General features: G+C 42.7%; 1 protein-coding gene across 2 annotated transcripts; it reads right to left on the reverse strand.

Annotated features, from left to right (window-relative positions):
* Positions 1-3334: 3334 nt before the first annotated feature.
* On the reverse strand, positions 3335-23791 carry zbtb7b (zinc finger and BTB domain containing 7B). Of its 2 annotated transcripts, XM_086311642.1 has the most exons (4): positions 23200-23791; positions 20785-20894; positions 6501-7579; positions 3335-6384 (listed from the first exon to the last, which is right to left on the reverse strand). In XM_086311642.1, exons 3-4 carry the CDS (start codon positions 7571-7573, stop codon positions 5757-5759), a joined length of 1701 nt encoding a protein of 566 aa, XP_086167768.1. In that variant the 5' UTR covers positions 7574-7579; positions 20785-20894; positions 23200-23791; the 3' UTR covers positions 3335-5756. The 2 variants fall into 2 exon arrangements, with proteins under 2 accessions (XP_086167768.1, XP_086167769.1); XM_086311643.1 differs by lacking the exons at positions 20785-20894; positions 23200-23791 and adding an exon at positions 9151-9434.
* Between the last annotated feature and the right edge of the window lie 1654 nt (positions 23792-25445).

The following is a 25445-nucleotide window of genomic DNA, read 5'->3' on the forward strand; positions in this document are numbered from 1 at the left end:
CACAGAGAGTCACTTAGAAGAGTGACGAAACGTTTTCCCCACTGAAAACATTAATTCCAGATGAACAGAATCAACTTTTTGGGATTTCCTTACCTGGCTGATTGAGCGTGCATCGAGACAATTATTGGGTCAGTATCAAAGCCACATCATATCATTTTTATTAAGGGATTTTGTGCACAGTTTACATGGTTATGTACGAATTATTAATCTGAAAGTAAACATGGCCTCCTGGCAAGGTGGTGGGGGGCACCGATTTATTTATACCATCCGTGAGGCCTGCTTTGCCACTTGGGTTGGCATTTCATTTGTCTTGGTATTTTGTGTGCTGGTTGACTGGAAAAGTTTACTGAAACACTTGAGGTGTTATTTCCTTTTAATCTTCTGTGAAAATGCTCCATAGATGATTGAACTTGAACTCGAAACACACAAATGTTACTCACTTTAAGTGCAGCCGAGTTCCACGGTGAGACAGAGCCAGAACAAAATTAGGACCATGAACGCAAACCAGCCACGGTTTATTTTATTATTCACACCTGTGCCTTTCATAGGTCAGAATGACTTCCATGTTAAAGACCTGTTCACTTTTTCCCCCACACCATTTCCAGCTCAATCATTTCCCCTGGGTTAGAGTTAGGGGGCAGAAAAAGTGAGCTCAAGTTCAACCTCCATTATGATCCAAAGAAATCATTCAAGCACACAGTCATGGCCACATCTGCACAACTGCTCGTTAACACAAATATCTAGTCAACCAATCACAGTGCAACAACCGTACTAGGAAAACTGAGCAAACCATTGTTGATGGTGCCAGACTGAATATTTGAGAAGCTGCTGATCTGCTGGGATTTTCCCCAACAATCACTTCTTCAGTTTATGAAGAATGATCAGAAAAGAAGAAAATATCCAGCGAGAGGCAGTTCTCTGGAGATTGGCCAGACTGCTTCCAGCCAATACGAAGGCAACATCAACTCAAATAACCACTTGTTACAGCAAAGGAACGCAGAAGCAACACAATTAACTTTGAAGAAAATCGGGGTAAAGCAACAGAAGACCACACTGGGTGCCTCTCTTGTCAGCTAAGAACAGGAAACTAAAGCTACAATTCACACTGATAAGACAAAATTGAACAAGATGAGCAACTGATAAATGTGCAGCAACTATGTAATGGTATAGTGTCAGTATTGAATATGGAGTGTTCCAGTTGTGAATTCAAGAATCAAGACAGTTCTGAAGGTAAAAGGGGGCCCAGCTCAATACTAACAAGGTTTACTTATTAAAGTGGACAGTGAATGTAACAGCCAAGCAAGTAAACATGAGAAATATTTAAAACAAAATATTATGGTAAATGGCCTGTATTTTTATAGCGCTTTACTTAGTCCCTAAGGACCCCAAAGTGCTTTACACTACAATCAGTCATTCACCCATTCACACACACATTCACACACTGGTGATGGCAAGCTACATTGTAGCCAAATCTGCCCTGGGGCGCACTGACAGAGGCGATATTAAAGTAACAATAGCATAAATAATCAATTCGATTCTATAAAATCCAAACAAAACAAAAAGAATCATTAAATAATCTGTCTGGAATCGGGACAAACGAATATTTGAAACAATTACTCTTTAATCTGTCAGCATAACGATGAACTTTGTAAACAAACAGTGATCGCTGACTGAAAACACAGTGCCAGCTCAGTCTATACGTTCCTGTCAACTAGCTCAGGCACGCTTCATTTCCCATCACTTTTCACCTTTTCTGACAATGCCATTGAAAGCATAACTGACACCTCAGTGAGGTGATATTTCACCAAGATTAGCTCATATTACAGATCACTTACTGGCACTTAACAAGAAATGTCAGCACAAGAATGTTAAAAATAACAGCAGCACTTTTTTTCTGCCCACACAGCTCAGTCACAACTATTTAATTATTAAATGTTGGGGGGTCCTTTTAGTTTAAGTTTAAATTCACTAGTATTACAGATATAGTGCGTTATACTATTTCTCAACTCTCCGTGGATTTTGACATCGGACTTAGAAAATTGCCTATGTGCTAGTTTTTAAACCCCAGAGAAGAGGGACAGATGGAGGGCAGTTAGAGAATCAGGAAGTGCAGCGGAATTTGTAAGGAGGAAGTGAGAGCAGCTATGAAGAGGATGAAGAGTGAAAAGATGGCTGGTCCTACTGACATACAGTACCTGTAGAGATATGGAGATGCTGGTAGCAGCAGACTTTTTAATGAGTTTGACATAATCTTGGACAGTTGGAGGATGCCTGACGAGTAGAGAAGAAATGTACTGCTACCGATCTTTAAGAACTGGGGTGATGTGGAGAGTTGTCGTAATTACAGAAGAATAAAGTTGATGAGCCGTAGCATGAAACTATGAGTTATTCAAGCTAGGTTAAAGAGCAAGGGTGATGATCAGCGAGCAGCAGTATGGCTTCGTTCCGAGAAAGAGCACTGCTGTTTGCTTTGACAGTGTTGATGCAGAAGCATAGAGAAAGTCAGGAGCTGCACCGTGTCTTTGTGGATCTTGTTTGCAGTGGTGATGGACAGGTTGATAAGGTCAGGCAGGAGTCTCTGTGGACTATGATGTTTGCAGATGACATTGTAAACTATAGGGAGAGTAGGGAGCAGGTGTAGGAGATCCCAGAGAGGTGGAGTTATGCTCTGGAGAGAAGATGAATTAAAATCAGTACAAACGAGATAGAATACACGTGTGAATGAGAGGTGGAAGGTGAACATGTGAGGAATAGAGGTAGTGAAGGTGGATGAGTTTATATACCTCTGGTTAGCCATCAAAAAGCAAGCAGTGCACAAGAGAGTGAAGAAGAGAGTGCTGGCAGGATGGAGTGGGTGGATACGAGTGTGAGGGGTGAAGGATAGTAGCAAGAGTGAAAGGCAAAGTTTACAAGATTGTTGTGAGATCTGTTCCAACGTATGTTTTGTAGATAGACTCCTCAAGCTCTGCCTCCTTAGTGCTACTAAGTTGAAGATGCTGATTTTTGGGGGGACTGAGCAGAATGGACAAGATTACAAATGTGAATATCAACGGGATAGCGCAGGTTGAGCAGTTTGGAGACAAAATTAGAGAAGCAAGGCTGAGATGGTTTGGACATATGCAGAGGAAGGACATTAGATATATGGAGCTGCCAGGCAGGAGGAAAAGAAAAAGGGCCTAGAGAAGATTCATGGACGTAGTGAAGGAGGATATGCAGAAGGTTGGTGTGATAGGAGGAGGATACTGGGGATAGGGTGAGATGGGGGCAGATATGGGAAGAAAAAAAAAAATAGTAAAAAAGTAAAAAAAAACAAAATAACAGTAACACAGAAACGCCAAGCTTAGATATCTTTATTTATTCTCTTTACAATAACTGAAACAAATCTTGGGAAAATGAATTCATATCACTGAGAAGGTCCACTAAAAACCGAAAGACAAAAATGTATCCCTGATAGCGGGGTCTCTGCTCAGACTGTACCCCATGTCCCTTCACCGAAGCCAGGAAAACAAAAAACAGCTCACATAGAAACTCACACTTCACAGCTGGCATCAGTTAAACCACATTCACTCTCCGACTGGGAGTACCAACACCCTTCATGCCCAATACCAACCGTCATACTGCCATTCCAGTAAGACTGGTTCTAGTAAGGCCAGTAGTTTACTGTCACTACTCGTATTCACCTACATTTTAATTCATTCATTCGTGGTTTAAACATCAAACAACTTGATATAAAAGCAAATATGAAACTACTGGCATTACACAAGTATGAAGAGTGTCAATCACCCTGCAGCACCAGTTTCTTCCCATTCGATATTTTATTTAATCACTTAGTGCATTGCTCAAGATTTCCTGAGAATAGTTGCAGCACAAAAAAAAACAAAAAACAAACCAAAACCTAAGGCAACTTCATCCCAATATATATATACATGTATATATTATATTTGACAATATCTGTACTAATATACAGGAGGAAGCATGTGGGTTTTAAAGAAGTATTCTCTAGTTGAATCACAATTTTTTAAATGGTAGTAAGTGAGTGAATGGAAAAGATTTTAAAGGAAAATAAAAGAAAAAAAGCTTGAAGCTCCAAAATCTCTTAGTGCAAAACAAACTGGAAACAGAGAAAAGGTTTCACTACAAGGAAAAGAGCTGACAGTGCACACAAGGCCAGATCAGCGTGGCTGATACAGCGGGCTCTGAAAATGCAGATTTCAATGAAAGTGAAAATAAAAACAAACGCTGTCACTTCAAGCAATTGATGGTTGCATCACACCCCGTGAAGGTTCTGCTTCAGGTAAAGGGTGATAAAAAGCTTTTGGTCAAAAACGAATGAACTGAAAAGACAACGGCCCCCTTTAGGCCGATCTATAAGAACTGCCATGCAACAACATGTGATACAGTACCATACATGTTGAGTTAACAACTGAAGAGCGTGCTGAAAAGTCCGTTTACGAAGGAGGGTTTCAACCCCTGATACTGCTGTTCCCTTCTCTCTGGAATGTGCCTGTGTTATGGAACCTGATGGGGTTAAATGTGCAAAGAATGCATTTGAGGATGAATGGCCAAAAAAACAACAACAAAAAAACCCAAAACAAAGACACTGCCTGTAAAAAGGCTTTGAGGTGTATGGAGACCACAAGGAAAGATTTTTAGCATAATGCAGCTTGGATGAGGAGCGGATCAGATCTGTGTCCAACCCTCTATTTGGTCTTACAAAAGAGTTTGAGCGGAAGAACCTTAATAAATATCAATAAATAAATAAATAGAGAAAGGGCGTGGGGGCACGTCGTCTTCGATCAAAGAACCCGAGTGAGTGCATTGGAAGACTTTAGTCCACAGCTTCTCGGGAGTGGGGGGGAGAATTGTCTTTACCATTTATCAGCATCAACTCATTGACCCAGACTTTGTCTCTTTTTGGTCAGGCATTTAACACAGAGCTCTGCAGCTCTTAAACACTCAAATATAGAAGCAGGTTTCTTTCTCATGGCTATCAAAACAGTTGGGAAGATTCTTGCCTTCAAACCCAACATTGGCTACAGTTCACCTCTCTCATCTCCTCTTAAGAAAACCTAAAATCTTTGGTTTATGCACCAAATCAAAGCTCACTCAACAACTAACAACAAAAAAAAAAAAAAAAAAAAAAAAGAAGAAGGTAAGATTATTGCTTTCAATGCACAGAAAAAGTCTAATTACTTAGACTGCATTTCCACTGATAACCACCAGAGGACAGGGCACACAAACTCATTGTTGTGATCCAGCTGATATGACTCCTGAAGTGCACCTGAATCAACATATTTTGTAACTAAAATATACATCTTAAACTATCACTCCATGCCGCAGCCCTGGATTTTAGTTTGCATAGTAAAAAGCATCCCAGGAACCACACGCGCACACACACACACACACACTGACACACACCAGCTTCCAAAAATAAAATCAAGACATAAGAAAGAGCTCAAACCTAAAGTAAATGAAATTAAACGGCAAACAAGAAATACATTTTAAAAGAAAAATTCAATCAAATGCCAACAACCAGAAGACAAACATTTAAAATATCGCAGAAAACCCGTTTTGCAATTTTTCTTTTATTATATTTTTTCATTTAATCTTTGTTTTCTTAAGCGCTCTCTATCGGTGAGCAGCAGGTAATTAGTCCAGCCACCTGAGTGATCTTATTATTATTATTTTTTTATTGTGGATGTTTTACCACACACGCATACACACACTTGATCAGTCAAACAGACGTTCTGTTTTCACTATTCCTCTTCTTCTGCCTCCTCGTCTCCCATTTCCTCTTCCATTTCCTCGGCCCACCGGTCGCGATGTGTAGCTGGCGAGCGGGTTCTTCCTGCATCTTCTCCCTCCGCCTCCCTGCCTGCTCGCATGTCCAGCCCTCGTAGGAAAAGCTCGGGGTAGCTGGCCAGCCTCTGAGACCCAAACTGGGCCAGAGCCTGAAGGGCGAGAGAGTGCTCCCTCTCGATGTCACCTGGAAATATTAGAGGACCGGCGCCGGAGCCACTTCCCCCTTCCAGCATTGTGCGGGGGATGAACGTAGAGGAGTGGGGCTGTAAAGACATAGCCTCCAGATGGTTGGACTGCTCCCTCCTGCCTCCGTCACCGATCTCATCCTCCACAAGCTCGGGCCCACGTCTGGGGCGACGCGTGCGTAACTCCAGGCAGCTGTGACCTTTGCGGTGACGCTGGAGGTGGTCCTCCCGGGCAAACGCCTTGTGGCAAAGCGGGCACTCGAAGGGCCGCGCCCCACTGTGGAGGGACAGGTGGTTTTTGAGGTCATAGGAATGCAGAAACCGAGCAGGGCAGTGGGGGCAGGGGTACGGGCGCTCGCCTGTGTGTTTCCTCATGTGGATCTTCAACTTATCATTGCTGATGAAAATAGAGCAGAAGACAAAATCATGAAGAGGTAGAAAGAGTTAAAAAAAGATGAAAAAACCAACAACAACCGAGCACATTCTGATTATCGTAGTAAGAAGTTTCTGTACCGGGTAAAGCGGACTCCACAAGCACTGCACTGGAAGGGTTTCTCTCCAGTGTGCGTCCTCATGTGTCGTGGCAGTTTTCCTGCTCCGTGGATGATCTTCTGGCAGACAGGACATTGCTGTGGGGTCTGAGACTTCCTCTTTCTCCCCCCTCCCACTACTGAGGGGGCTGCACCACGATCAGCTACAGAGGTAGGCATGGAGGTGCTTCCCATCGGCATACCATCTTCGCCCAAACCCTCAATCTCTTCATCCCCTGACAGCTTGTCATTTAGGGGCGGTATGGGAGGTGGGTGGGCTATACGAGGGCGGTCTTGTAGCCAATAAGGGAGCCCTCCGTTTAGTGTAGCCCCTCTGCCAGGTTCTCTAATCTCTTTAGGATCTCCGTTCTGGCCAGGCGTGAGGCGAAGCTCGTGGCGTTCGGGGCTAGGAGGCTGAGTAGAAGGCAGAGAGCGGAAGCTGTCGGATGCAGGTGAAGGATGCGAGATGGGAGAAGCAGGCGGCGGGTTCAAAGGTGAGGAGTTGATGTTGTGATATGGCCCAATTTTTTTCACCTTTTTTCTGTCTGTTTTTCTTCTGGAGGCCTTCTCTATTACCCTCTCTCCCCCTACCATTCTATCAGTAGCTGTGTGCTGAACTCTCTGCTCCTCTGCTGCCTCCCCCTCGGCCTCTGCCGTCTCCCCCAGGATGTCTCTGCAGGCGTCAGCCACACACTGGATGCCCAGAAGCTGAGCCCCTCGCAGCACATCTCTCATCCCAGAGCTGGGGATCGTCAGAGTGGCAGTGTAGGCGAACTCCAGCAGGGCGTCCAAGGCGTCTGGTGCCACACAATCCAGCTGGCAAACGCTGAAACCTCCTCCGCCCTCGCCGCCCGCTTCTTCTGTACCAAACAGTCGGCGGAAGTACAGACTGACGGCAGCCATGACCGAGCGGTGCGTCGGGTAGCGTGCCCCGCGGGAAGTCAGGGTGAGGTCACACAGGAGCCCTGTCCTCCTCTGGTCATTGAGGTGGGACAACAGTTCATTGCTGTGCTCCGGGAAGGGAATCCCAATCAGCCCGTCCTCTCCTGGAGACATTGCCACCTACATGAAAGAAAGGTAATTCAATTTATGTGCAGAAGCAGAGGGGTGAGCAAATTACAGGCTCATTTTTTTAAAGAAAGACAGGTTACTGCTGTGTAGTTTCTAAAAATAAGAGACCATCCTTCACAGAGTCATACTTAAATCTCCCAAAAATAAATCTCGAAGTGTCACTGAGGCTAGGATTCCCCTTTCACCTGACGTACAGTTTAAACGGGGATCAACAACAACAACAACAACAACAACTCTGCCTCATGATCCTCCTCGCCTCACTCTCCCTGTGCTTTTGATCCAGGTTACTAAATCAGGAGGTGGTGATTTTTGGTGGATGTCGAGAGGTCTGGGCATTTGAGAAAAAGTTCAAATGAAGGCAACTGAATGAGAGCTAAATGAAATACAAAAATCAAGAGGAAGCAGAAAAATAAAATCATGTGTGACACGGTGGAAATATAAAACAAAAACGACAGTGAAGATGAGGAAAGGACACAAGGTTATGTAATGTGCTGTAGGCGTCGTAACGAGAGGGCAGTAGGTTAATTCGTGTGAAACCCTTATAACATTAGCTGATTGAAATAAAATACCAGGTAGAGAGGGGCTGATGGAAGAGAGAGAGAAGGAAAAAACCCAAGCAAGGGAGGAAGTGACAGGCTAGAGTGGGTGAAAGGGGGAGTACCAGTGAAAGAATGAGGAAGGGAAAAAAAAAAAAAAACAGTAAGAGAATTATAAGCTTTAATAAAGACGAAAATAATCTGACGTCAAATACAAATTTTTAGAGTTGCAACAGGTCCATCGGTGACTCTCATAACGCGGTCTTTGTATTTTGTCTTTTAAAAGTGGCGTGAGGATATGTTAGAAACCAGTTTTTCGACAAGAAGTATGAGCGGTGGGTTGAACGTAAAATCCCGTAATGAACGTCAAGCAAGGACAATGACTTTCTTTATTTCCCTTTGTGAGATGTGACAGTAATAAGACCCAACAACTCCCTTCTTTGGATCCCTAAGCTCGCACCTCACCCTGTCCACACTGTACCTGGTCGACAATATCTCTTCACACACCTGAGCAGACCAGATTTTCCACAAACAACTCACGCTCCAGATTCTCCCTCCCATAGCAACTGGCAGCCCCCTGGCCATCCAATAACAGTGTTCACACAGTGCCCAGAGGGCTCTGCTCAACAACAGTACATCCACCTGACTAACCTGCTCCAAAACACACCCTATTAAACACACACGTGCATGCACAAGAGCACACAGGCACACACACACACACACAGTACACATGAGCACTTGCACACATAGCGTGCCAATCTGTGGCTCCCCCCACCCACCATTGTTAGATTTAACCAGTTATGTGATGATCTTAACGACAGGCTATTTAAGTCACGCAGAAATGCACCCCACCCATTCAACAACGAGAAAAGAAAATAAAAGTACAGGCAATTAATGAAATGCCTATCAAGAACCTGCCGGTACCTTTCTGCAAACTTTGTGGTCCTTTTGATTTCTCAAACCGTCTCTTTCTCGTGCGAAGGTGAGAGGACGAACCCACCCAGAGGTCGTAAATGTTAGTCCTACCTTCCCTTTCTTTATGGGCATGGGGACCGTCAGCTGGAGACGAGGCAGCGTCTGTCTCACGGCTTCCATCTTTTCGTTCTTCGCAAGTCTTCTCCTTCACTTTCCTCCTCGCTCTGTCTTTCTCTTTCAAAACCACTCTTTTTTTCCTATTTCCTCCTTCCTTCAGATGTGCAGACAACTTAAAAGGTCTGATCTCTTTGTCAGAAGTCGGGGTTAAGCGTTCATCCTTGGGGATGTCTACCTCGTTCGCACATTCTGTCACTCACTCTCCTTCCTGTCGTACCAAAAGAGGGTGCAGGGTGACGAAGACACATTGAGAGATACCCCTCCCCCCCCAAAGTCGCCTACGCGCCCCCTCTCTCCAAAACCCAACGGCCCATTTTCCGAACACTTTCCGATAAACATAATCTTCCTGCCGTCCCCTCCCTGTTCACAAGTACGAGGCCAACAGGTACGTGGATCGCAACGCGGCTAAGGTTATGGCATCGCTGCGGTTGCTGTGCATTAATACCCATCCGGCTTCAGACCATGCACATTAGTACAACTACTTTCGCAGGAAGGAAATAAGCACATGCAACCAAAACCATGTGAAATGTAAAAAAATAGAAGAAAAAAGTATTTTTTGGTAAAATCAAAGAACGCAAAAAAAAACGTGTAAGAACCAAAATCATATTGGCATTGTGAGTCATATTAAAACAGTGAGGTAGGTGCAATATGAGAGTTAAACCATATCACATTGCACCACTGAGACAAACTGGTGCAAAGTGCTCTTCCTTTGAAACTTAGGCGTGTTGAACGTCACTGGGTACTTGTCAGAAAATACCACCAAAGATTCTGTTACAAATATTTACTAATATTTCTGAAGCCAACGCACTTGTACAAAGAATTATCTCGCTGAACTTGAGGCATCAAGGACGACATGTAGGGCTAACTGCTGATATAGAAGAGTGAAGACGTTCAGACGGCCTTCTCAATTTTGTTTTTTGTTTATTTGGACACCTAACTTTTTCTTTTAAAATTCACATTTCTCAGACTTGGAATATCAGACATTTTCAGATTATTACAAATGAGGGTTAGCCGCTTTTCCTCATCTTAGATTCCTGCAAACTGAATAAGTTTGACTTTTAGAGCATGTGCTGGACAAAGAAGGATAAAAATGTCCCTTTTGCAACATCCATTTTTCACAGTTTCCTGAAATTTTACGGACAATTCTGAATTTGTAAAATAACATTAAAAAAAAAAAAACGTTTTAGGCCATCATAGAACAGATAATGAAGAGGAAAAAAAAGTGGAAACTAAGCAGATAGGATACTGGAGCAGAAAATTGTGTTCAAACAGCTCCATCACTGGTAATCACGCCATTAAAATCAGATTCTTTATTTAAAAAAAAACAAAAAAAACAAAAAACAAAACACAGAGCACACAGTGTAATATTTGGAAATGCTTCTCAGCAAGCAAAAAGTCACTCAAAAAACAGAAATTGAAGCCCTGCAGAAAAGCGAGAAACAAAGGGGTTTTGGTAGGAGCAAACAACGGTGCACATTAAATTTCCGGCACAGGGGAGAGAGAAAGAGAGAGAGAGACAGAGAGAGAAAAAAAAAAAAAAAAAAAGAGCATCATGGGAGGTTGGTGGTTCAAGCTTGTTATTTTAGGCATATTCCTCAGAACACAGACGTATTCGGAAAATAATAAGATTGCATAGAAGTTTCAACGATTCCCATCAATTTTCTGTCTGCCTGTGAGTCACTTAATACTGACACATTATGACATGCACAGCCACAAACTACACACTCTTTGTGTCTCCCCCCCTTCTTGTTCCTTGTGACTTTGTTTCTGGTTGTTTTCGTCGCTTACGAAGGACATGTCTGCATAAGTTGCTGAATCTTGCAACACATTGTAACTAATGTTAAACCAGCCCACAGGCTGATACCACAAACGCATATTGTCATGCACTTGAAAGCTTCCAAGCAAGTGCTCAGCTATTAGCCTAACTCTTAATAACTGTCACTCTTAGTTTATTCATGTTAAACAGGACTTGTTACCTTAAAAGTCAAATAAGTGATAGGACTGTTTGCCTTTAGGCGTGTCTTTGAACGTCACTCTTACTCTCGCCAAAACACACAAATAAAGTGAGCATGCAAAGTAGATAAAAGTCAAGTTTTTTTAACCCATGGAATTTTGGATTGTGTTGATTTTCTGTACATTTAATGCGACAGATGTTATCTTTCCAACAATTGTATCTCATCTCTTTCTTAGTTTTTTTTGTTCTCACCTCCTACTCTTTGTCGACGGTGGAGGAATGTACCACCTCTGCAACTTGACGGTTTCCTCATCCCTTGCTTTCATTATGTGCACACTCTTCCTCTCTTTTAACAACAAAGATCTATTTGTTTATTTAAATATACAGATCACAACTTCAAATCATTTTTTGGATCTCCATCTAACTGCAAGGCCACTGGTCAAAAAACCTGCAGGTTATACGAAATGTATTTTTTTTTTAAAAAGAAGAAGAAAGAAATCAAAGAAATGTGGAGGATCTGCCGTGGATTTGCTTTTACTGAAGAGGAAATGGAAACTTAAATCCACAGTTACTGTCCACCAGCTCAACAGAAAGAGAGAGCAGTTTGTGTGGAGGCCAGGAAAACGACAGCTGCAGGATTGACCAAACCTGCTCACAAAGATTTACTCTTCAGTATAAAAGCAGCTTATACTATCCATCGACTATATGCTGAAATCCCACTGCACACACAGAGAGCGTGTGGTAACTGGAACTAGAACTGTTGGTATTATTTTTATGGCTCCTATTTTCCGTTAAAGGCTGTAAGTTTTCCCAGTCCACCTCAATTATATCAGGCTCCAGCACTAAGGGGGAAAATATGACTTTATACTAGTCACAGAAAACTGTGGCTGAGAGAGGGAGAAGGAGAAAAGCTTTTATGAATTCTGATGTCAGATGTTTTCCAGAGTGGCCTGCTCGTGTGTGTGTGTGTGTCCGTCCATGTTGGTTAATATGAGCACTTGTGGTGTTGTGATGGCTTTCTCAGTACTCGCGCTAGCAGACGGACAAGTTTATGGATCGATTTTAGAGTTTTACAAAGTCGTTAGGTAAATCTAAATTGGAAGAAGGCTTAAGAAAAATTGTGCAACAGTTTTGAACGTGACTATGTGCAAAACGTTTGTGCTGTTCAGTGACTCGACGGGAGCACACAGATGCGTTTCAGCGGCTCTGAATAAATTATTATAAAATGTCCTCGTTACAGACGGAGTTTCTGTATGAAATGAAATTCCTCCTACAGAGACACACAGTGACTAAGAAACAAACACGTGTACAAGTGTTTTCATTCATATAAAACCCCGTATTTAGCGCAAAGTTAATCCAAACCACAACAAAACAAATCATGATGCTAAACAACCTCTGCCACAAAAACAACAAAACAACAACAAAGCAGCCAAACACATGAAAAATAAGATTCAAATTCATACCGTTTCTCCTCCACACACCTCGTCCGGCTCACACCAAGTCTCTCCTCTGTTTGACAGACTGATTTAAAGGGTTTAGAAAGATTTCAACCTTTTTTTTTTTTCTTTACACCTTACTTTTTTGGGGGTAATGACTTGAATGTGGTACTGGTACACCTTCGCTGAGAAAGAGTAGGGGGAGGAGGAAACGTGGGGGGGATGAGAAGAGATGAGAGTATACACACATAATGTCTGCCAAACCAGAACCGCTGCTTTCAGCCAGGCTAAGCGCTCTCAAAGGCATTACAGGGGCGCAAAACCATTTGGAGTGACAACTGTGTCTAAAACGGCATAAAAAGCAAAACTAAACGAACACGGGCAGGTCTTCTAGTAAAGCAGCTCGTCCCTGCTGGGAGATAAAACACAAACTCCACCTGCTGTGTGTCCCAGCAGTTCCCTCCGGACTGAACATTTGCATCCCACCAGGAGATATAAAAACAGACGCAGCGAGGGGGGTGAATTTGAATCGCCATTTGAATTTGTCAAAGACAAGACTTGAGACACCATCATGATAATTACAACGATTGCAACCTGCAATAACTGAAGAGGAATTTAGAAAAAAAAAAAAAGAGAGAAAGAAAAAAAGAGAAGTCCTCTGAGTTGATGTTACTCAGCAAAGTTTGTTCTTTCTTTATTTAAGAGTGCCCCTGCAACCATGCCCTCCTCTGTCCTTACTGTAACTGGGGCGTTATGATGTGTGTGTGTGTGTGTGTGTGTGTGTGTGTAAAGTGTGACGCATGCGCACGCTGTGGTCTTAGTTCCAAGAACACATTACATTATTCATTTGGTTGGCAGAGCGAAGGCCCTTATCCCCTCGCCCTCCCACACCACAACACTCCACTGCGAGCTACAACAGCAGCCGGTTTGCATGCCAGACCTGAACGCCGGTGTGAATCTGCTGGAGGATTATCAGCTTATCAGCACATGGGGCAAGACATTTGGGTGCACATATACATTGTGTAATATCCACCAGCTTCTAACCTGACATCTATGGGAATAAAAGGCTTTTATGTTTCCCTTTACCACATGAGAGTTATGCATCCAAAGGCTCTATACTGAAAACCTTTAACGAATGACATTACAGTGTGCAAGGGACAAAATGGTTGGCTTTTGAGCAATAACTGCTAGAAAGTCATGGTTTTATTTTGTTGTAACTTAGGAAACAGGATTCATGCTAGCTATTCTATTTGTATAGTTTAATGTAATTTTGTGGAAGCATCTATTTGACATCTGGAGGAGAAGGAAATGAGGGGATGCCGCTAAGACTTTCAAACATTTTTTAAATGTGTAATAAAACTATAAAAGTGAACAAAGTGTAGTAAGATTTAAGGAACACAGAACATTGGAAGATACGATTTAGTTATGATTAGTTTAAAGATTGGTTTAAACTACTTTAAGTTGAACTTTACATGTTTTTCATTCTGAATCATTTTCTAAAGCAGTTTCAATTTATTTCTGTAAAAAACAAAACAACAACAAAAAGATTTTTGTGCTTATTTTCTTTGCCCAAAATCAGCCTTAAGTCAAATTCTTCTGTTTGTTTGCCCCAGTTAAAGAAGGAGACGGAAAGGAGAAATCAATCTGAGGTTGGAAGGAAAACGGTCTGAGATTTGAGAAGAGGCAACAAAAGTTAAAAAAGGAACATGAGGGAGGTATGTTTTCTAAAAACACACATGTTCTTAGAAATCAAACAAGTGTAAGGAGGGTATGGGGGAGGAGAAACACATGAGAGCGAGTGAGTGAGTGAATGGGGAGTGGGTGTTGAGATACTCTGAAAGATAAAGCAGAGAGGAGGTTAAGACAGGAAAATCTAGTCCCAGCCTCGAACAATCTGTGTTAGCGAAGAGACATGAAACAAGAGTCGAGAGAGTTAAGTTACAAGGGGTGGAGGGGAGGAAGGTGGAGGGGAGGAAGGTGGAGGGGGAGGAGGGGGGGGGGAGACAGAAAAAGAGAAGGGAGAGGAGCCATGACATGAAGACTGGGAGGTAAACAGAGCGATAGAGCAAGAGGTGAACACATGCACGCAGCCACAGGAAGTCGCCGAGTCCTTGCAGGTGTATGCGTTTGCGTGTGTGTGCAGATGTCTGAGGGTAGCAGCCACCTCTATCATTAGCATCACCAAAAGGGAGTTTCACCCTAAGATGGAGAAAATGCACAGATGTGTGAGAGAGAAAGTAGGCATGCTGACAGAGTGGTTTCACACTCTGCTCTCCCCCTCTTTTAGCTCCTTATCTGGTCAGCAGTTTCTAGCCCCAGAACTCCACAGCTGTGCGTGTACGCTGAAACATCAAGGTGTGTGTGGGCGAATTAAATGCCGCACCCTGCATCAATTAATGGGCAAAAGCAGGAAATGTTATCTTATTGAGTGTGTGTGTGATTTCCTATATCTGATTAGTCGAATTGAGCTGATGAAGTTGAGGAATGTTTCCACTGAGAGAACGACGACATGCGATTGCATGTGAAAACAAGAAAAGAAAACAAAAAAAACAAAAAAACTAAACGTCAGACATACAGAAATGCATCAGTTAGCAGGAGTGTTAAAACATGCCAATCAGGTAGAGCAAATGAACTGTGTAGGCGTACTGCACCCGGTGCAGTAACTGTGGTCAGAAATCAACCCGACATCTTCACAGTTAGTTTTAGATGAGAAATCACATGAAGAGTTTAACAAAAAAAGTGTAAATATATATATATATAAATATGTTGTGTTAATTTTTTACATTACCTGAGAGAATATTTAAATTAGGTACAGTAGAAGAGTTCATTAGCAACTAGGAAGTCACTTTTCAGTCATACTTTCAATCGACGCTAGTGCGATACTGCAACGTAATCGGGGCTAAAAAAACAACCTGCATTATAAAATAAATATGTTTTATTTGCAAATAGATTAAAGTCCCCCAGCTGCGTAAATTTTAAACTAAAAAAAAGAAAAAGTGGCAAAAATTTGAATCCAGAAACAATACAATAAAATATTTAAATACACTTTTTTTTTAACACATATGCAATATACTACAATGATACACACACATATTTAAAATACATCTATAATCATTTTCCTAATTTTTTTATGTTCTGTACACACAGGTGTATAAGAGGATGTCTGTCAACAGGTTTATAATATAAGAACTTACAATGTAAATCAGTTTCAATAACTGGTCATGGCTTTGAAACGCAAGTACATATACAATATATGTACTGTGAAAATTATAGAAATAACATGCTTGTACATGTGTTGTAATATATCGTGATAATAAGAAGAGTAATTTAAAAAAGTAGTATTTTTAGAGTTAGACATTCGCTCTGTGTTGTATTTTTTAGGGTAATTAATTGGCCAGAAAAAAAGAAAAAGAAAAGACAAAAAACAATTCACAGTTTTGTAGCGGTACAATAAAAATATCGTTATGAGTTCTTTTAGATGTTAAATCACACATTTAACATCTAAAATTCCCGTCAGTCTCCCTGCACGTTATACTCGACATCTCCAGTTCTCTCCTCGAGCTAAATGAAAACTAACTTGTCCTGCTCGATACTCCTCATGGAGCCGCTTATAATATAATGTCCGACTGAAGCTTTCAGCCTTGCCGTGCAGGATATAAAATTATATTCATAAGATTGCTGGGGAGGTTTAACCATGTGATCAACCCAATGCAGTCAAACACGACCCCATCACCACCTGTGCTGCAGAAATTACTGTAGACCTGAGCCAAAAAAAATTTTTAAAAACATTTTTAAAATAAATTTTGGTGTGTGTTCCTGTGGGTGCTCGAGAATGTAGTAACAGCAGTGGTAGGTGGAGCAGGTGAGGTGGTTTTGGAGATGGCAATCAGTAGATGGGGCAAAAAGTTACGTGAAAGTATTCAGCAACATATTCTTGCGGTACTTTTAAGTGAAATGCTGCTCTCCCTCTCTTTTAAGGGGGGTGTAATTGTGGGTCCATTACATTAAAGTTGTCAAAACAGTGGGAGGGTCTTAACAGCTTCTGTTGTCCTGCACAAATGAACTCCCACTTCAGAGGAAGATGTTGCAAAAGGGCTGAACACACACATACACACACACATCCTCACAGAGAGAAATGTTGCAAAAACTAACTGATCCTGATCAATTTCCTCTTCCTGTGCTCTATAAAAAAAATGGTCGACCACTAGAACAGATGGAGAGATAAATGAAAGACAAACACACGAGAAATGATCGAGAAACGGCTCAGGGGAAGATTAGACTAAAAAAATGTGTAAAAACAAAACAAAACAGGTGAACGCTGCCAGACTGGTAGAAATGAAAAGAAAGAAAGACGACCAGAGGATATGACCAAACAATGTGTCACTTTCCTGACAAATTGGCTCAACTGTATGGGAAGAGGAGGAGGCCGCTTGTATTTACTGTAACTACAATCCCTGAAATATTATCAGAACTTCAGCCCAGCATCAGGGAGGGCTTTACCGTTTAGCTGACTGGTGTACAACTGCAACACCCACTGCTGTGGTATCAGAAACCAGGCAAGAAGAAGAAGAAGAAAAAAAAGAGAGAAAACGAGAACTTTAACTGCTGATCAAATGATCAGTTAGTGAAGCCAATGCAGCCTGAATGATGGACGAACATCTCAGCAAAACTTTGTGGTCCACAAATACTTCTATTTTAAATCGCATTTAAAGTAAAAACAATGCAATTCACATTTTAAAACAAAAACTACAAAAACTAAAGTGATTAGATTTTTTCCAGAAGGGATGATGATGTGCAGCCTTTTGGAATGAACGCCTCCATTTGCAGCTGGAGTTCCCCTCTGAGCAGCGCACATGAAAGGGGTCAGTTTCAGCTGCAATGACTCCCTTTGCCTGCACATGTTTGGGTGTTTATTCTCACTTTCCCTGAAGTGTTGTCTCATTGTACCTATTTATGATAACCGCCCGCTCAATGTGTACAGAAACAATTGCACTGTTACTAGAAGAGCTGAATCACGATCACTCCTTCAGTCTGTAGCTTTTGTTTTTTTCCCTCAGGCCCCCCCTTTTCTCTTTAACTCGTTACAAGAAGAAGAAGAAGAAGAAGAGTCACGGCCACCTGCTCCTTGGTTAACACTAGGGTGGCGTGGGCTGTGAAGCTGGTGGTCGAGAGCAAGGGAGGGCTGTCAAATGCTACAGAAACTCATGACTGAAAAGAGGAAATGGCAGATACATAACTTCCTCTATTGACACAGATCGAGTGGGGGCAAGACTCAACTGTAGTCGCTGCAGACTGGATTACGGACACCATGCAGTCACCCCTGTGTCATTACAGCTTTAAAGTGGAGAAACAACCGCCATATATGGTGAAAATGCGCAACTTGTCTAAAACCATGTATGTTTAAATAGAGGAAACGTCCGGGTACAGATCTGATTAGCGCAGTTACAGTATTGGATTTATTTAAGGATATATTGACAATAAAGAGCTGGATGAAGACATTGTCATCTTTCTCACACACACACACACACACACACACACACACACACACACACACAAGTCAGAGTGCAGGGCACTACTGAAGGTGTCGGAGTGATGCTGGATGAGAACAAAGGAGACACAAGAAAGAGGGTGAGACACCTTCAGATATCTGGGGCTAAAAAAGAAACCTCGACTTCTTTCAACTCCATCCTCCATCCCCCGTTCTCTCTCTCTCTCCCCCCCCCACCTTCCTCCCACTCAGTCGGTTCATATGAAACTGAAAGACCCATGTCTGAATAGGGGGAATTTATATGGGCTCACATGCCCTAATTAAAGCATTTCCCAGAACTGTGTGCATGCATGTATCAGAGTGTGTGCATGTGTGTGTGTGTAGGTCTGTGACTCTCTTCCTCGCCTGACAGACCACTCAATGTCACTTCCCTTTATACCCACCCTTTCACGGACACATGGTAGTCACCAGTCATACTCTAGCAAAGCAGTGGTCACATGAATTGTCACACCAACTTGCCCACCACACACACACACACACAGTCACATGATAAAGTCATAAACAAATTCAAACCTAATTAAAATTAACCTTCAGTCCAGATAACTTTACATAACATATAGGCATTTTCATGCTCCAGCTTCCTTCAAAGAGGAGTGTTCTCTTTATAGCTAAACATATAACATGTAAACAATACATCATGCATTTTATTAATATACATTTTACTTCCTATGACAGTTAAGAGGAAGGGAAAGTTGACAGAACTGCAGCTGTTTTAAAGGTAAAATTCAGTGGGATTTAAACACCAGCGTTATCTGGATTACGTTGAAACACAGGTAAATATGCACCGAGCGTGGCTGGAACTGCACTTCATACAGCACAAATGTTGGTAGGTTTGTGGCATCTTGCTGACATTGACAGGAAACTCTAACATCTTCATTTAAATAATAATCAGCATCAGTAATCCGGTCATGAGATCTTTATTCTAGAGCTCAGCTTTCTCAGTAGGTGGATCTGACCTTATGCTGTCAGAAGGCATATCAAAAATATCCATTCATTACATGGTTTGTTTGCTAATCTCAATTTCACGATCGCAACTGGAATAATCATTTAGCTTTAGAAAAAAAAAAAAAAAAAAAAAAAAGAATGAATGAGATTCATGTCTCTCGTTCCATTTTAATTGCATGTTTTTAAATTAGCCAGCATATTGTTGCCTGAAGCTGAAGGAGCCGCTAATCCTCGAAGACTGCGTCCTCCGCTATGTGATTATGTCTAACATTACTGTTATGATGTCCTTAAAGCTCCTTTGTGCTTATTTCCCAACAACAAAAACTTATAAATATCATCAGCCTGGTTTAAAAACATGAGGGTTTATTTTTGGCATTATTCCTGAGCCATCTTTAAAAGCCAGTAGAGCATCTGCAGCCGACAAACCACAGTGGAGTTAACTTCCAGGTTGCCTATAAAATATTTAACTGTTTGACCACTTTATTCAGCTCATATTTATTCCAAGGACACGGATGCTTTCACGATGCTGCTCCCAGCCCACCAAGACCAGTGTTTCCAGAGGATACCCCTCACACACACACACACACACACGTTTGATTTAGTAAAGCTCATATGTTTGGCTGATATCGCACAAATTAGTCATGTATGTATTACTCAGCGTGGTAAATGAGTGCAAATGGAGCTCTGAATAAGCGGCACCGATAATATGACATTTTGGTGGAGATTAAATAGCAAAATACATTTTAAATAAATATATATTTATTAAATAATTCTGTGTAATAGCATATAATTTGTTCAGAATTACATTATTACTTTTTAGCAAGCTACAGGATAAGAAACACTGCTAAACCGTGTCGATTTAATGTCGCTGTCTAATTCATCTATGAGCTTGCAGGGGAGCTAATTAATATAACTACCACATGCCATCAAGATGGGGTTTTTTTTAAAAGTCTAGCAGGGTGACACCGTGTAGTCACAACTTTTGAATAACATTAGGAGAGACGTGCATCCTGAAGTTACAGGAAAATCAGTTCCTGAGGTGACCTTATAGGCACTGACGCAAGCTCCTTTCACACTCTTCACACAATTGCATTTGTGACTCAACACCACACACACAACTTTTATGTCCTGCAAGTGTTATCTCCACTTGTACTGTTCATTTCCGTCTACTCCTTGACGCACAATTTCTTCTCCATTGCTGAGGGCGGCCATTCGAAACAGGTGTTAAGACCTTGGCTTTCAAATATGCTTGGATGACACAACAACATTTCAAGATAATCGTTTTCCCATTACACGGTAACGCACGGCTGCCTGACAGCTTAAGTGTCGGGAAGACGGAGCGAGTGAGTGATATGCAGACAAAAGCCTCAGTTTTGCTCGTCTGCCGTCGCTCTGCAGCCGACAGCTGCTGCTGGACTTTCCGTACCCTGCTTGAGTAGGTTATGTGCCACATGCCAGTCAACAGTATTTTTCACACCTATTGGTAATTGCTTCAATTGCTCACCTTAAAGCTGAGATTAGGATAATTCTGTACCTGCCCACTTTGTGCTGCTACTGATTATTTCACCCGCCTGAAATCTATTGACATTTTGTGGTCTCCAGTTGCCACATAAGTGCTAGTCTCTTCTTGAGTGTACACGTGTTTACAGTGTAAGTCATATTATAAAAAGGTGCGAGATTCCTACCTCCAGTCCATAAACCCAGGAGAAGATGGGTTCTTGCTTTCTGTTCTTTCTCCTTTGCACGACCCCTTACTCTTTGGTTTTTTGCTCAGAGGTTTGCAGATGTCATACACCTGAAAAAGAAAAAGATTTTAATGCTTGAATTATCAAATTGAAAGATGCAGTAAAAAAAGAAAAAAGAAAGAAAACACACAAACCAGCTGTCCTCTCTCTCTGCTATACACCCCTTCCTCCAAACGAACAGTTGTTATGGACTAGAAAAATTAGTGTACAGTGATTGTTGGCTTCACACACAATTTTAACTTCTTCTTTAAACCAAAGCGGTGTCTAAGTTTCACTTTTTTTAATACTGCTCTGTGCTACTCTTTTGATCTGGTTTATAAAATACCTGTGACTGGTTTCCTGTCATAGTTTAGATTTTCTAAAGCCTGAAAACGAAGTCCCGAGGAGGTGCAGGAGTGTAGCGCTCTCTCTCAGAGCACTTGAATTACAGTGTGAGAGAGGCTGTTATTGATTTTTGCCCAATAATGTCAAAGAACACAATGCCTGGAGCTTTAATTTGATTGTTACCTTTAACTAAAGGGTGCACGAACAAAGAGAGGAGATGTGATCAACTGATAAAGAAAAACACAAGGTGCTGACTAACTAAACGACGCCCGTTTCGTTTTTGTTTTGTCAGATATGTTGGGTTAGCTATGCTGCATATGGATAAGCGCGCACACGCACACACACTTGCACACCCACAAGTTATCATATGATGCACCAGATGTAATTTGGAGTGGAGTGGGGAGTTCTTGTAGAAGAACAGAAAAAGAAAAATACACCGACAGAAACCAACTGCTTCCTACTTTGACTTCTTCGGAAAAGAAGTTCTCCAACTGTAAGTAGGGTTGGGAAAGCCCACACACAAATACACACCCCTACACACACACACCTTTTAGATGAACATGATTAGCAACATACCATGTACAAGTAATGAGGGCTTCTTTTTTTTTAATGTCCCCAGCTCTCTAACTGAAGGACAGTAAGTATTCATGTTTCTGCAAATTAAGACTAAACATAATGATGAAATATCCAAGGCTACAAAAAGCAGGCATGCAGACAGCAGGCCAAGATGGAGGTCATGTTAGGACACCAGGAACGTGGTGGTAAAACACAGATGTCTAATTATGTTGCAGACAAAGTTAGGGCAAACAGAGCTGGCTTTAAGAAATTATTTCAAAACCCTGATGGCTCTTCCATGTGTGGTGCCAACCCAGTGTAAGTGTTAGAAATGCCCCATCACATGATGATGGTAACCGGCTCACAGAGAACGCACGCACGCACGCGCGCGCGCGCACACACACACACTAAAAGAAAACAGAAAGTACAAAGGCTGTTTTATGGTCTCCTTCTTGTCTTTTTGCTACCTTCCTTCCCTGGTTTCACAGCCACCCACTCTCACCCCTCAGAGACACAGAGGTGAGACAGAAGGAAGAAAATAAAGAAGCCTTCAGTAACACCTGAGCCTGGGAGCTTCACGGGGCTTTAACTGCCTGCAAGGGCGCCTAAAGATTTAACCAACCAAGCTGCTCACAGCACAGGGAAACCAAACCCAAGCCAGTTGAGCTTGTTAGGCCGGTCTGTCAGAGGGGCAAGTCAGCAACACGGTTACCTCTTCAACGACACACACACACACACACACACACACATACAGAATCCCACTGATATAACAACCCTCCCCACCCATGATGCAGGCTGAAGCCTTAACCTAACATTACAGCCTTTGTAACACAGGATTGTGACAGGATTAAAATAAAACACTGGGTGCGCCGTAGGGATGATGATGATGATGATGATAATGATGATTAACAGACCACTGAGGGTGGCTCGTTTAGGCGCAAGAGACTAAATCCAGCAGATCCACTGCACCGCGTGCCCGTGAGTGGCGCAGGGAGGCAGGTGATGTGCGTGAGAACAGGTTATAGGTTTTGGATGTCAGCCGGTGTTCTCGGCTATAATTAGCAGCCCAGTCTCCAGAAATGTACCCGCCGACCCTGCTCCGTGTCGCTCACCTGGCCGCCGCCGCGCGCAGACGCACGTAACAAACAGCGGCTGCAGCACCTGCTTCGCCCACCACAAAAACAGAAGAACTGTGAGAGCATGTGTGGCTCTGTGCGCTTCTAAAAGTAAACCGAAACGCTTTTAATAAATGTCGACGGGAGTTACTGAGTAGCCGTGACGTGATCAGTCCTCCCGTGACCCCGATCAGAAACCGGGAAGGAGGGAGGAGGGACGAAAGCGCCCGAGGCAAGCCGGTGCTGTCACGGCAGAAAAAACAAAACAAAACAAACAAACCATGCCCCCTAAAAACAACATTTACTTTACAGGATTGCTCTAGTTTGCTGACATTTCGAGGGCAGACAGGTGAATAGTTACCTGAGTGCCGGTGTGTCACCTGTCCTGGCTCGTCGCCTCCCACCTGACCGGCCTCCACACTTCCTGGATTACTTCGTCCCACCCTGCCGACTTCTTCTACTTCGTATATTTCTTTTTTTATGCTCCCAGCTCTCGCCTCTTCTTCGCCAGGAGGCGGGGGGTTCACCGCTCCTGTCGTCCTCAGCTCGACACCTGCGAGGTTTTCTTACTCGCCAAATTGTGCGTCGGCGTTTTTTCCCCCTCCCTCGCAGCTCCCTTCTCCTCTTCTCTCTGCAGACCGCCGGCTTTCTGGGCTGCTCTGTCCCCCTGTCTTCTGCCTGCGCTGGCCCACTCCGACTCCCAGCTCCTCCTTTCTGAGAACCAGGAAGCGGCTTGCCCTACTTACACCCAGTCGCGGATTGGCTCTGGCAGGGCTGGAGAGGAGACCGCCGGGGTGGGCAGGGCACAGGGGGAGGGAGAGAAAGGACAAGAGAGGGGTCCGGCTCTGGCGCGATAGGCCAGCAGCGGTGTCTGTCGAGCTGTCAGCGGCGGAGGGAGGAGAAAGGTGGGCAGGATTGGAGACCCCGCTCCTCCCCCTCTCTCCTCTGGGCATCACCGCGCAAAGGTGAGCAGAGCAAAGTGGGCGCTGAAAGCGGATTGAAGGATATCTGCCCATTTGCGCAGGTTACTTGTCACAGGCACGGGTATTTTGAGTCGAAACATCGCCCCCTTCGCCCTCCTCGTGACTCAGCAATATTCCCGAGAAGTCAAGTAGAGGTGACCAAGGGGATAGAGCAGTGGAAGTCAGCCAAGAGAAAGGGTACCAACTCCAATTAAAGGCAAGGGCAGATGCTGATCGATGATTCAAGTTAAACGGAAACGAATATGATAAATGAAACTCGTATAGAGGATGTGTCACATCCAATGTGGTGTCTACAAAGGGCAACTGTTAAAGGGACTTTTTTAAAAATGACTTTTGGTGAATCGGTGAATCAGTTAAGAGAGAGGAGAAAAAAGGAAGTATACGCTATAATCTGCTAAAGTGCAAAACACAGCAACTCATTTATGATTTTTTTTTTCCAGAGAAAGAGCAGTGGGGTATATTTTTTTCTTTGTGTGTGTGTATGTGTGTGTTTGTGTGTGTGACACAGCCACAGACGCTAAAGAGCAGCCTCATTTCCCTACTGAACTTTCAAGACTTACGTATAAACCTGCGCCTGGTGTTTGAAGTGGTTATGGGAATCACCTCGCTCTTTCAAAGCTTCAGTCTTGTCCTTGTCTGCTGTAGCTCCCGGAGTGTGTGTCGGTGGGTTTCGTAGTGAAGGTGGAGGAAGTCTATATATATTTTTGTGGTGAACTCTGCGAGCCCACCCATACCCCCCCCTCCTCCAACCTTAAATCTGTGCTTGTGCTGCGGTTGTGCTACCAGAATAACACGTTACGCGCTACATAAATGCACCTTATTCCCCACCTAGGGCTGCACAGTAGTTCAGAAGCGCAGGATCGGGACCTCCCAAAAGGCGTTTTAAAAAGCTGCTGCTTAAAAAAAATTTCTATTCTTATTCTACTTTTCTATTATTTTTAAATTTATTACAGTACGTGAAGCCCAGTTTCTGAATTTTAGTGTTTTATTTTTAAAAAAAAAAAAAAAAGAAAAAAAAAGAGAAGAGAAGGGGGAAAAATGAAAATTTAAAGTGTTCATAAAAAAAACCTGTCAGGTGAGATTACCGGATGTTTTTATTGATACATTTTAATGTTTTGGTGTGGTTACAGTGCGGTATTTTACAACCTGACCATATGTTTTGGGTGTACAAACCTTTACAAACTCTCTATGCCAGCCTGGTAGATTTAATAGAAATTCATTTGAAAATGAGTTTTACTGAGGTGCAAAAATTCCTTGGGTACACCACCAAATCTAGAAACATTCAGAGAAAGCAGTCTGACAAGGCAGCGTGAGTCTGAAAGCCAGTAATATAGACAAGTTGTTTTAATATTGGAGATAACATTAAAGCATAAGAAAGAACGGCCTTTCAATCCATCTATGTAGGCTGACTGCTGTTACTGTGTTTTATATAATAATGAGGATTCAAATAATCAAAGTTGCCTTCGAAAATAGCCTGTTAGGCTGGTTTGTTTCCAGCAGGAAGACTTCCCTCTGAGTCTATTTCAGAGCCAAGCAGCAATTACAAGTCCTGTTTATCCCCCCGCCTCTATTCACGGCTGGTAATCCAGGCTGGTCTGCCTTTATTAACCTCTGCTACACTCCT

Source organism: Aulonocara sp. 'chitande type north' Nkhata Bay, linkage group LG11 (assembly GCF_057382095.1).
Source record: "Aulonocara sp. 'chitande type north' Nkhata Bay isolate Kocher_YH1m ecotype deep benthic linkage group LG11, A_spYH_male_GT1.1, whole genome shotgun sequence".
Lineage (NCBI taxonomy): Eukaryota > Metazoa > Chordata > Actinopteri > Cichliformes > Cichlidae > Aulonocara > Aulonocara sp. 'chitande type north' Nkhata Bay.

Excerpts from the sequence above, each read along its gene's own strand:
- zbtb7b (XM_086311643.1), bottom strand. The coding sequence starts at position 9,219 with ATGGAAGCCGTGAGACAGACGCTGCCTCGTCTCCAGCTGACGGTCCCC. Across the intron at positions 7,580-9,150 it reads TGCCCATAAAGAAAGGGAAG|GTGGCAATGTCTCCAGGAGA; the intron begins GTAGGACTAACA and ends TCTTTCATGTAG. Across the intron at positions 6,385-6,500 it reads TGTGGAGTCCGCTTTACCCG|CAATGATAAGTTGAAGATCC; the intron begins GTACAGAAACTT and ends TATTTTCATCAG.